Here is a 12,188-nt window from a genome sequence, read left to right as displayed (position 1 = left end):
TGATGTATGGTGCTGGTTTAATATTAAAACTTTTGTGAGGTTAATATTTTCTATTTTTTTTTCCATCAGCAGAGACCTATCTAGCTGCTGAATGTTCTGGCAGTTAAATACTGTGAGGCAGCTGTGATCTGATTTCTGCAGAGACTGTTTTCTGCCAGACAGGGCTAATTTTCACAAATTCCTAGAGTAGTGTCCTGTGAAGACAAAAAAGTCCAGATTTAAACTGAAGTCCATATTCTCAACAAAGTTAAAATGGTGTAGCACTAATTTTCGCTTTGTTATGCTGAAGTCCACACAAATCCATGGATTTGTGGATAAATCCACCATTTAGGATGTCCACAATGGTTGATATCAGATCCTTTGAACCACTCTGGATATTGCAGAGCAACAGGAAATGTCTATTTGGTATGAAGCTGCCATATGGGAAAGCTACATTTCCATTTTCCAGTGAAGAAAAACTTGCTAGTGAATGGTCTGGGAGAATTACAGTCCTTAGGCAAGTGTTAAAAATGCCTCCAATTAATTTGAGAAGTAGTAATCTCCTCCACGCAGAGGCTAGCTTATGACTTTTCAACAGGTAAATATGAAATACCATATCCCTTTGGCAGGGGTATATCTTACAAATTATTATTTCAGTAACAGTACACTTCATCAAAAGAGGAAAGAAACTTTCTATATAACAAAAAAGTTGCCTATTGTTCTTGCCAAACTTTAAATCTTATTTCACAGAGCTCCCAAATGTTTATTGAATGCCACTTCTGCTGACCTCTTACCCAACACAGAACGATAGTTTCATTACCAGGCAGACCAGCAGCCAAACTCCTCCCTCCACTACCACATCACACACCAGAGATCCAAAGTGCCAGACAACCAGAGGGAGGAACAAGTCAATCCACTCACACACCACAGTGGACATGAAGCCAGCCATGAAGCCAAGCCATGGGAGATGGCAACAGCCAGGCCAAGAGTCCAGTCATGGGAGATGGTAACAGCCAGGCCATGAGTCCAGTCGTATAGTGGGAAATCAGACACAGCTTCATGCTCTGTCCCTAGCATCTTGGGAACTCCATTTGCTGTGAAGGGTCAGGAAACCCTTTCACACAACACAGCCCCTATATAACCAAGTCTCCCAACTCCACCATAAGCAGAGCCAGCTCTTATAGAGGTGGTTTCTTGCCCCACCTCCAAGTTAATGTGGAAGGCAGGGGCACCTGGTGGTGATCTCCTCATCAGTTCCCACCCAAGCTTGGCCACACCCTGGATGAAAACCAATCAGGAGGGTCTTCCTTGCCTGGTTGTGGACATCATCCATATGCCAACCCTCATTCAGGACTGCAGGTTTAAACCCCAGCACTTCAATGCCATACCTGGCATACATAGTTTATAATAAAAACATTCAGTCATTACCTCCTCAATAAGGCAGAAGATCAGACCTTGCCTTCTATTGTCATCAGGGCAAATACTACATGCATTTTCTCTTGGTTCCCAAATAACTAGCTAACCTATAGCCTTCTTTGAATAAGCAATAAAACAAGTAGGAATTTACTGAATATCTGAGACTCCTTCTTTGAGTGATGGTCAGGCTTCTCATAGTTACAGACACAGTACTGTTTTCAGGCTAAAGCTTGAGATCAGTCATGTGCAATCCTTACTTCTCTTCCTACACTGCTACTGATTTTTTGCAGTGACCCCAGGGAAGCTGGGTTATTTATACAATGCTTTCATTTTACTGTGTGGAAATAAGAGATAATGACATTTTCTATTCTCTGTTGTCTTAAAATATTTTTCAATTAAGAACACTATGTGGTTGCAATCTAGGGAGTGTTGACCTCAGCTGAAATCTTTCTGCTCAATTCAGCCTGTTTTATCGAGCCATCTAAGAGTAAAGAATTATTTAATGTTGCTGATATATTTTTTAAAATCCTTTCACTTTGTAGTGCATCACCTTCCAGATGCTATTTGCTCCATGAGAGTGTTTACAGATGGTAGGATGACTTTTTGTTCATTATTTCCTAGTGCCTAAAATTCTTTGAAAATTCTTGTTATAGTTTCACATCAGCTGGTAGCTCCAAGATGACCCTGGAGGAAACTCTTACAAATCTTCTGAAACTCAATAAGGGCTTCTGAGGCCCAGATTTTATTTAGCAGCTGATGCTTGCGTGTGTTTTTGAGTTTTATAGCAGAGTTTCCCACAGTTCCACTTTAAACATCTCTTAAAAATTATTTTAAAACAAATGAAAGAACAAGAAATATCTTACCAACATAACATCCTGAAGAAAACAAAGCATCTGTGATTGGAAAATATGGCACTGCATCTTTAAACACCATATCAACTTGTTGAAAAGATGCCAAACTTCAATCATATTTGCAGATTTGGGTTTAAACAGCACTGCAAGTAGCAAAATGGAACATTCTGACTTCACTGTTTACATTTCAGAAAATCTGTCTCTGGAGGCCACCTTGGTGGTGAGGAAGAGTTTCAGATCCACTTTGTTCTTTACTTGCTTTACATTTAGGCACAGAGGTGAACCACTACATGTGGTCAGACCAACTACATGACCTGAAATTCAGTGTGTACTGCTTGTCATGCTATATGACACTATCAGGTAGCTGGTTTAATATGCTTGACACTGATTTATCAGCAGTTCAAGATTTATTAATAAAAATGAGATCAGTTAAAGGCTGATTTTAGCAGCACTTACTATAACAAGTGATTTAGTAAAACAGCTGCTTACTTACACGTTCAAGGATGTCAAGGTTCACACTAACACACTACAAGGTATCTCAGACCAATGCATGTGCATATGTATAAACCCAAAATACACAGAGACAGAAATATTTGGCCAGTGAAATATGTAGATGGCCACACTCATAACAGCAAATGCATAAAATGAAACAGGCAGTGCATTGACTTTCCTCAATGGGCAGGAGTTGAGCCTCAAGGAGGGAGTTTCTCCCAGGCCTTACGTTGACTTTGTCCACAGTTGGTCTTGAGAAGGGTCCCAAATCAAGGGAGATGCTGGATGCAGCCCACTGCAATCCAGGAGAGCTCAAGGGGCCTCAGTTTGGTTCACTGTTTATAGGGTCCGAGATAACTGACTTGGGTCAGGTACCTTTGCATTTTGCCTAACTCAGGTGTTGCATGTTCTGGATTGTGCATGTCTAGACCTTGAGGGTCCTGGAACATTTCTGCCAGTTGTGCATACCCAGAACTTACCAGATCTTGGGGTCTGGTGTCCCTCCTCTGGGCCACAACCCAAGTACAAGTGTACCAGGTTATAACAGCGTAGGCTGATCATTCAAGATAACAAGGAGGGGAGTAGGAGCCAGCTGCACAGAAGTGGCACCTCTGTGCTCTGGTGCACTGCAGGAGAGAATTGTTATTGTCCCCAGAGAATAGGGGAGGCAGGAGGCAGGAGCATTAAGGGGGTGCCTTAATGCTCTGGTGCACAGCCTTTCACAAGCTGTACTTTTCCACTGCATTGCTATGGGGTCCAGGAGAAGAGTTACTCTGTGTATTGAGTAGCCCAGGAGTAGGGGGGATTGTACCACTGCAGACACCAGAGCATCTTTCTGAAAAGAAATTGCTGCTTTAACACAGTAATATTTGCATAAAAACCTATGAGGTTTGGGGCATACTTACATGTGCATCTCACTTTTTCACTTTCCCCCTAAACCTTTGTGCTGTTGCTGCTTTCTGTATCAGTCAGAGTTGAGACTCAGTAAAAAACTGGTCTTCTCTTGGAACACATCTTAGGAGAGTTCACCTGGGCTAGAGTACTGAAACTGTGTTTCTATCTGTTTATGAAAAACACAGTTTAAACTGTTGCAGTTCAGGTATATAGTGGTGAATTAAAACTAAATACAGTGGAGCTTAGCAGGAGTGAGCAGAACAAATATTTACCCACTATTCTCTGCAAAAAAGTGCTTTTGGTTCCACTATCTCTTTTCCAGATCTCATTTCTCACTTGGTAAGAGGGATTTGAGTGAGGAACCCATCACTCATAATTAACACCATATTTGGTGGGACAAAATGACCTTTTCCAGATCAAGGCTTGGATCTGTAGACCTGTGCATCCTGAATGGTGTACTAGGAGAAGGCTTGCTCAGCATGCATATTTTTCTAAACACACATTTCAGTAGCACCACAAAGTCATAAATAATCTCTTTTTTGGTAAGCCTAACTAAGCATGTTTTAAATTTTCCTTGTTCTTTATGTTTTTAGATGCTTTTACATCTCTTGTTATATGTAGGAATTCTGTTACAGCCTAAAGACCACAGGACTAGCTGCACCTTATTATGAAGGTGAATATCAACTGCCATAAAAAGGAAGAAAACATAATTTAGATTGCAGGTGCTTTAGACTTTATGTTCACTAAATGATATTTAGTTTTGGACTGTGTTTGAGCTTGTTATTCCCACTTGTGATCATTTTTTTTGTATGATGTCATAGTCATGAGCGAGTGAGAGCTGAAATGCTCTGTTTGTGCCCTTGTGAATGTCCACCATCCATTACACTACTCACCAGAATTTCCTGACATCCTACTTCTCTTCTCTTGTACCTCCCAAACAAAAGGGACTTCATTTCCAAGACCATTCATGGCTTTCTCCCACCTATCTTTTATCAAGACATCAGCTTCTAGATCTGATTGACCTGTGGTGTTAACCTTTATGGCTGCCTGTTATATTTTCAAGCAAAACCATTTTTGCACTTGCTTTCAAGGGACCCTTCATGCTTGGGAAAGACTTCTTAGCTGTGACAGTCACTAGTCCTCTTCTGAGTCCTTGCTTAAAGCTCTTTAATTTTTTCTAAACAAACAAAAAAAGCTTTAGTGTTGATGCTGTGTCAATATTCTTCATGTATGCTCATACTGTGTCTGAATCCTCCTCTTCTGCACTGACACATGTATACATTGATGTTTTGTGCAGCTTTTGTACTAGGAAATTTTGCCAGTGTGGGGTCCTAGAACAAAATTAGAGCCTCTGAGTGGTCCAATAACACATACAGAAGTAATGAAGATCTTTTCCTCTCCTAACTGTGTATAACTTTTTCCATAATAGCTAATTTTAACATGTGGGTATTTCATAAGCCCCACAAGTGGGACATGCCCATCCTATGAAGTTGCCCTGACATAACTACATTTGCTTTATATGAAAACCTCACATGCTTCCTTTTCAAACTGCAGATTTAGGCCAGCAAAATTGTTGATGTGAACATCCCTGTGTTGCCAGAAGGAAGTTCTAATTGGATTTGGTTTTGACTTTCAGGAAGACAGTTTAAGTACACCCACAAAACACTTTTGTGGTCAGCAGACTACATTTGCACTCTACTTGCAGTAAGAGATTTTACCAACAGAACTATGACAATAGAAATTCTATAGGGCAGAGAAGGGCTGAAAAACTAATCCACAAGCACTTAAAAAAGTCAAGTAGTCACTGCCTGGCTCCATTGACATCCAAGGGAATTTTGCCATTATCATGAGTGAAGCTAGAATTTCACAAAATATGTTTATGAAACATCATAGATGGAGGCCATGAACTGGAAACATACCATAAAATCCAGCTCTATAAATGCCATGAATTTGCATCCACATTTGTTTAAGGTGTTTCAAAGGCAGGTCAGTCAGAGCTGATCTGAGTACTAAAAAAGAAAAAAAGAAATTCTATTTTCTTTTCAGTGACCTGTTTCTGGTTTAGGTTTCTAATGCTGACAAAAGCTCAACTCCTTACAAAGGGTAGTAAACAAATTAGAAGAGAATCATAACACTTTTCCTCAAAATTCAACTGACAGGTTGTAGAATTTAAAGGGAAACATAAGGTTATTCTAACACAGCTACCTACCTCAACCAAAGAAGTTTCCAGGCCCTAGGCTGCTTTAATTTTGTGGGTTTTTTTCTGACAGCTAAAGTGGAAATCTCTAAGACTTTTTAACCCCTCAATCTGGCTTTTGTGATAAGAGGTCAGAGCTGAAAATGGCCAGATCCTGAGCTGCTCCTGAGAGGTGACCTGGGGCAGGGGAGCATAAAACTGGAAAAAAAACTTTTTTTTGATGAGTCTAAGAAGTCTGCTGAAAATGTGAATGTAACAAAAATAATTCACAAATTGTGTTTTACAAAATGGTAGAGAAACAATGCAATCTTAATTGTAAAAAGGCTGCAAGAACATGAGATAATATTTATTTTGGTTTTTTTTTTAATTAAGTTTTGCCTGAGGATAGCTGACTTTGGAAGAAAAATGAAGGTGGTTGTAGAAAATCTGGAAGGCAAGTCAGTGGTCCTTGTTAAAACAATGATCCTTTCAATGATTCCTCTCTTAGCTGAAGTATTTTGATACGTGCCTCATTTGCTCTAGTTTTGCACATAAAGAAGAAAGAAATCTGAGTCAGGATAGCAGGGGGGAAAACTCACTGGGGTGAAAACAAAAATAGAATCTTTTGTAACTGTTCATGCTGACTTTTATTTTAGCAGTATGCCAGAAACAGGGGTTTGTGAAGACATTCCAGAAGAACGGCCTTTTAATTATCCTACTGCTATATTGCTTAGTTATGAATCTTTTTGACAGAATAAGTGAAAAAGGCTAAGAAAATGTATTTATAATCTTCTCCTTACTGTCTTTTCTCTTTTCTTTCTCACATGCATTTTTTTTCCCCCCCATATTGGAGGAATAAATATTGGCATCACAATAGGAAGACATATTGAATGGTTCACTGCTGAGCTGAAGGAGCTGAAGGCAGAGACTTCATCCAGCAGTAAGGGGTATCTGTGATGGATGAGACAATAACAGTGGCTTGAAACCAGGAGCAGGACTAAATACACTCAGAACTGATGGGCTGGTTTTTAGCACACTTTTACTTCCTGGGACAGTTATTTCAGTGGGATTCAATCACTTGTCCAGGATCTGTATAAAGACCTGGCTGTGGTATCATTTCCAGCAGAGCTTCTGGACATCCTACAGCCCCAACAAATGCAGGTCAGGGAGCTGCAGTATTGCACAAGTGGAAAGTAGTGCTCTTCCTCTGCCTCAATAGCAAATCCACCTTGCAGGCTACAGAGGTCAGCTGCACGGGACATGTTCACTGGACCAGAGCATGAAGAAAAGAGAGGATTGCATATGCACACGGTGGTTTATATTCACTGCTCTAGAGAGTTGGTTCTCTGAGCCCTTCAAATTCAATTCTCCTCTGAGAGGAGACCCAAACGTCCAGACTTTACACAAGAGACTCCTTGCATACTTAACATTGCCATGCATTAAATAAATGCAAACCCCTTTGTGGTGGAGGACAGCAACCATCTCTGTCTTACCACGTCGCATATCAAGGGAAGGACAATTATAGTTGAGGATATAAAGCTTCCTTTTCTTCCACAAAAAAAGTGCCACACGGAGCTTTCAGTACATTCCATCTGAAAGAAGACCATGCAGGAATCATCACGATCTTCATTTTATCTAAGTCAGAAATGAAGATCCAAAATGGACCTTCTCAGTTGTGACTCTTTGATTCCAAAGTCTTAAATAGAAAGTGGAGAAGAGTAGGAGAATACCCCATGGCCTTTCCAGACATTAATACGAGGGCAGGAGAGAAGCTACGAGGTACTCGTGTATCTACACAGGCCTTTGGAATCATTCAGAAGGTTGATAAGAGAAATACTAAAACCACTGGACAACAGCTGTGCATAGGACAGCAGTTCATGGCTCAGTACTGCTCAGTGCTAAGCACCCTCTTAAAAGCTGAGAAGTCTTTACTCCCAATGTCTTTTCCAGCACTTGAAGGCCTTCAAATCCGTCCAAGCTTGAAACAACTTTTTATCTCTTCTGGGATTGGCAGCTCAGTGTAAAATTCCACCTCTGAAAGCTACCCTGCCTTACACATCAACCAGAAATGATTATTCCAGAAGAATACACCAAGGCACAGCTTAGTCAAAATGAAGCAGTCCACTTCTTGTTGACTCACAGGAACTTTTTGTGTGTCTTGGAAAGGGTAGAGGTCCTTCCTGAGTTATGTGATTTAGCATTTGCAGTGCCTCAATTAAGCAAAGAATATGATTTGGAAGTGTTTTCAGAAGAGGTGGATGGCTCTGAAGAAGATACTCTGTATTTTCCTGAAAAAAAAGAAGAAAAAAAAAGCATATTGGTTAGACTTAAGGACAGATACCCTGGGACATATTGGCATTGCAAAATAAGGACAGTTAGACCTGTGCTGATGACACAAGTGGTTTTGATTTGATCTGCAGCCCTGGTACTAGCTGGATTACAGCAATAGCAGCAACCACAGAAGTTGATTGCCCACCTTGGTGGGCAATGTGGGCTGTGTTTGGTGGCACAGCCAAGATATGTCAGCTTGCCCTAATGGTCATACCATAGGGTAGTAATTTACTCACACAGATGGAAAGACTTAGTGGCACTTCTTGAGATGGGGTTGCGTCTAGAACACATGGTCTTGAGATGAATCCCAGCTCCCTCCAGTTGTGACCATGAGACTCTAAACTAAGACCCAGGTGCACAGAGCTCAAGACTAGTAAGCAGAAGAGAGTGTCCATGACATGGGAGTTCCAGTGGGCAGCAGCATGGTTGCCAGTTGTGGGCAAGTCTCATTCTCATGGTGGGATGTTTTCGTATCTGGTTAGTGTAGCCATGTAACCTTACTGGGTCAGAGACCAACTCCTTGTTCCATTATCTGGCTAATAAACAGACTCTTAAAAAGCAGTTGCTTGCCTACATTAAACTCCTTCATATCCCACTTTGACAAGATGTCACCATCTTCTCTGAGCAAAGGCTGTGTGCAAAGATTACACACTTAGGAGTGAAATTGTGGATATTTTCAGCAATGCTTCTTGCAAAATAAAGTCATAACTGAAATGGTGATGTCCATAAAACAACAGCCAGAGAAACTTTGAATAGATACAGCTATAGATACAGAGTGTGTGACCAGTAAATTAACTGAGGAGCACTATGTCATGATATCATTAAGCTCAAAGCAAAGCTCAGTTAGTAGGTTTTAGAATTTGGGAAACATGGCACCATCCAATGTTTGTTTTAGTGTTAGACAATTCTGTGTTGGTTATACTATGCTACAAACAATTACACTTGTGATTTCAATGACTTTTCCCAGTTCCTTTGTATTAGACAATTAAACACCATCTATGGATGGATGGATAAACAAATAGGTCGATAGAAATCAGGACAGACAGACCCTGAGAGTGAGAACACAGGGAAAACCTTGTCTGTGCTTCTGTAGGGGGGATCTATTGCCACATACCTGTTTTCCCACATAAGTTGTTAAAGGTTCTTGAAAACGGATAGCTCATAGCAAGCATTGGTGTCACCAGGATCAAGGATGTTGACTGTAAAAGAGAAAATTGCTGTTTGTCAGAAGTCTAGAATTTCCTTTTTAGCCACAGTGTGGGGGCTAGGGGAAGGTTACAATAAAACGTTCAGTAGCACCAGCAGGTAGTCCACAGAGGGACTAATTAGATGTTTGTGGGGTGTCAGCTCTACCTGTTTGCACACTTATGATAATGATGAAGGGGATCAACTTTAAAAGAAACTACAGGGCACAAAGAGCCTGTCTCTAACTGTTGGCAGGGGAAGAAGGCTTAGGCTCCAGAGCTACCACATCAGGCTGTGCAAAGTTCTGGTCCCTTATCTGAAGGAATATATCCATCAAGGTAGCCAGAAAAGCTCAGATTCATATGCTTGGAGATAGCTGTTAATGGCCAATAGCTTGAGATAATCAGAGGCAAATTTAACTTGACACACTAGAGGGCATTGGAACACAACTCTACATTCCAGAAGGGAAGGAAGACACTGGAGAAACTTGATTTGAGACTTTAATGGGACTCCTTCAAAAGATGTGTTTAAAAAAAAGTATGGAAAGCACATCTTTCTCTGTTCTGTCACTCTCCATTCATTAGTTTGCACCATGGTGGAAGGAATTAGGCAGTTGTGTGCATTGTCAGCTATATCATAAGGTGGTAGAGGAAGAAGGTAAATGAACCACACCTAAAAAGTTTGATCAAAGACTTTGATCTTATTTAATTTATTCTTTATCAGCAGAACTGCCAAGGAAACGTGCCAGTTCCTCCTGCCTGGGGCAGCTTCCACAGTGTCAGTTAGAGCTGGAAATGTCTGGCCCAGGAGATTTTGACTGGAAAGGAATTCAGAATTGGGGTCCCAGACTTAACAGCTTGTTCTCTCTACTTTGTTCTTCTGGATGTGTCAATACAGGAGGGGATAAAGAAACTGACCTTAATGATGATAGCTGCATCAGTTATTCCTGCCCTCCTTCCAGTTTCCTGGGAAAAAGTCAGAATAGTACCACATGGAGCAGATGACATTTTCAAGCCAGAAAGAAGGAATGGTGCTTTAAAAATATTCCCAGACCTGTTTTCCCAAGAGTAATCCTCCTGCAGAACTCACTAGGATACTTGGAGCAACAGTTAAAAAAGCCAGGTGGATAATTCTGGGGATTCTAAAGGAACAAATATGAGGGAGAAACTGCATATTTCCTGTCTTGCCATCTCAGCAGGTGGTTGGAGCACCTGAAACATAGAGCACTGCTCTGCCTGGGAAATGATGGGCTGCCACCTCCGATGTCTTCAGCATGTTGCTGAAGGGGACATGCAGAGAGGTCACTACTGGGTCCAAGACTGATGTAACGTCTTCATTATTGAGATAGATGATGGGAAAATTGCACCCTCACCCAGTCTACAGACGATACTAAACCAGAAGGGGTGGCTGACAGATCAGATGAGTCTGCTGTCATTCAAAGAGACCTCAACATGCTGGAGAAATGGGATGATGGGAATCTCTGAAGTTCATCAATGGGAAGTGTGAAGTCTCCTTGTCCCTAGGGAGGAACAACCCCATGCACCAGGACGTGCAGGGGTCCAGCTGAATGGAAAGGAGTAAGAACAGAGCCAGACTTTTCTCCTTGGTGCCCAGGAAAAGGACAAGAAGTGTTGGGAATGAAGACAGAACCAGACTTTTCTCATTTGTGCTCAGTGAAAGGGCAAGAGGCTTTGTAAACAAGTAGAAATACAGGAAATCACATGTAAGAAGAAATTTATTCACTGTGAAGGTGGTCAAACACAGGAAAGGGCTACACAAAAAGACTGTGGAGTCTCCATCCTTGGGGCTCCTCGAAACTCAGGACATGGCTCTGAGGTCTAGCTGGCCATGCTCTGAGTGGGAGGGTGGTACTAGATGATCTCTGGAGGTACTTTCCAACTTCACCCATTCCGTGGTTGCTGGAGTGATTTGAGCCAGTGCTGCTCCTCTGAGCTGACAATTGAGTGGGCTGATTAATTCCTTTGAGGCTATGTACCTCTCTGCCTTAATTATGCTGAGTTTTAAGCCTGCTTCCCAGTTCTTTAGCAACACCTGTACAGGTTCTTCTGAAGAGATCCTATTCAGATACCAATATAAAATAAAACTCTGTTGTAATACAAGAATAATGCTAGCATTCATCACCATTTTCTTCTTCCATACAAAGTACCACGGGTTAGATTCTGATCCCTTCAATTCCTTACCCATCCTGCTGTGGCTTCTTTAGTGAAGGATTATGAATGAAGAAGTGTGAGTTAAAACAAGCATTTCTGAGTACTCCCTTGCTCCCACTGAGAGACCTTTTCCCCAGACTTTCTAATGGGTGGTGGTTGCTCAGTGCCACAAGCAGATTTGCACCTGGTTGGATGTGAGGATCCTCTAGCCCAGTTGATTCTTACCCAACGTGGGCACTTGGGAAGTGTTTTACAAAGTGGTGTAAGCTTGTAGCAGCACTTCTTGAGGATGTTCTTTCCACTTCTGACTCTCAGAGGTACAGGGACTTCTGGAGGCAAAGGCAAGACCTTGGTGCTTACAAGCCCTTAAGGGCCTATGAAGCTTACACAAAAATGAAGTAAACTGTAAGAAAATGTTGGAGAGCATCCAACATCCATAACGTCCAGGAGCAAGGAATTCAAAATCTCCTTTGCTTGCTTTGAATCTGCCACTCCTTAGGGCCAGCTCTGGTCCTTATTATCAAACTGGATGGCACACTTACTCCATCTTAGCACCACACATCATCAATCTATGATTCTCTGAACACTTTTACATTCCCCATCAGCTGTGTAGGCTGAAGAGACGTATGTCATTCTAGGACAGCATAGATCTTGACAGGTTCTTTCCAGCCTCAGCTGTTCCATGATTCTGTG

At 41.5% G+C, this 12,188-nt stretch overlaps 1 protein-coding gene across 1 annotated transcript in view; it reads right to left on the bottom strand.

Moving 5' to 3' along the window:
• Window positions 1-8,019: 8,019 nt before the first annotated feature.
• Window positions 8,020-12,188, bottom strand: part of GPR116 (G protein-coupled receptor 116) — a 24,673-nt gene continuing 20,504 nt past the window's right edge. The window contains exons 19-20 of the mRNA XM_008939098.1: window positions 9,254-9,338; window positions 8,020-8,096 (exon numbers count right to left, since the gene is read on the bottom strand). Coding sequence (XP_008937346.1) covers window positions 8,020-8,096; window positions 9,254-9,338 — 162 coding nt within the window. The remainder of the gene's footprint in view (window positions 8,097-9,253; window positions 9,339-12,188) is intronic.

Source organism: Merops nubicus, unplaced genomic scaffold (genome assembly GCF_000691845.1).
Source record: "Merops nubicus isolate BGI_N331 unplaced genomic scaffold, ASM69184v1 scaffold4144, whole genome shotgun sequence".
In the NCBI taxonomy this organism is placed as follows: Eukaryota; Metazoa; Chordata; class Aves; order Coraciiformes; family Meropidae; genus Merops; species Merops nubicus.
The sequence above is the reverse complement of the archived record's forward strand: the minus strand, read 5'-3'. Positions and strand labels throughout refer to the sequence as shown.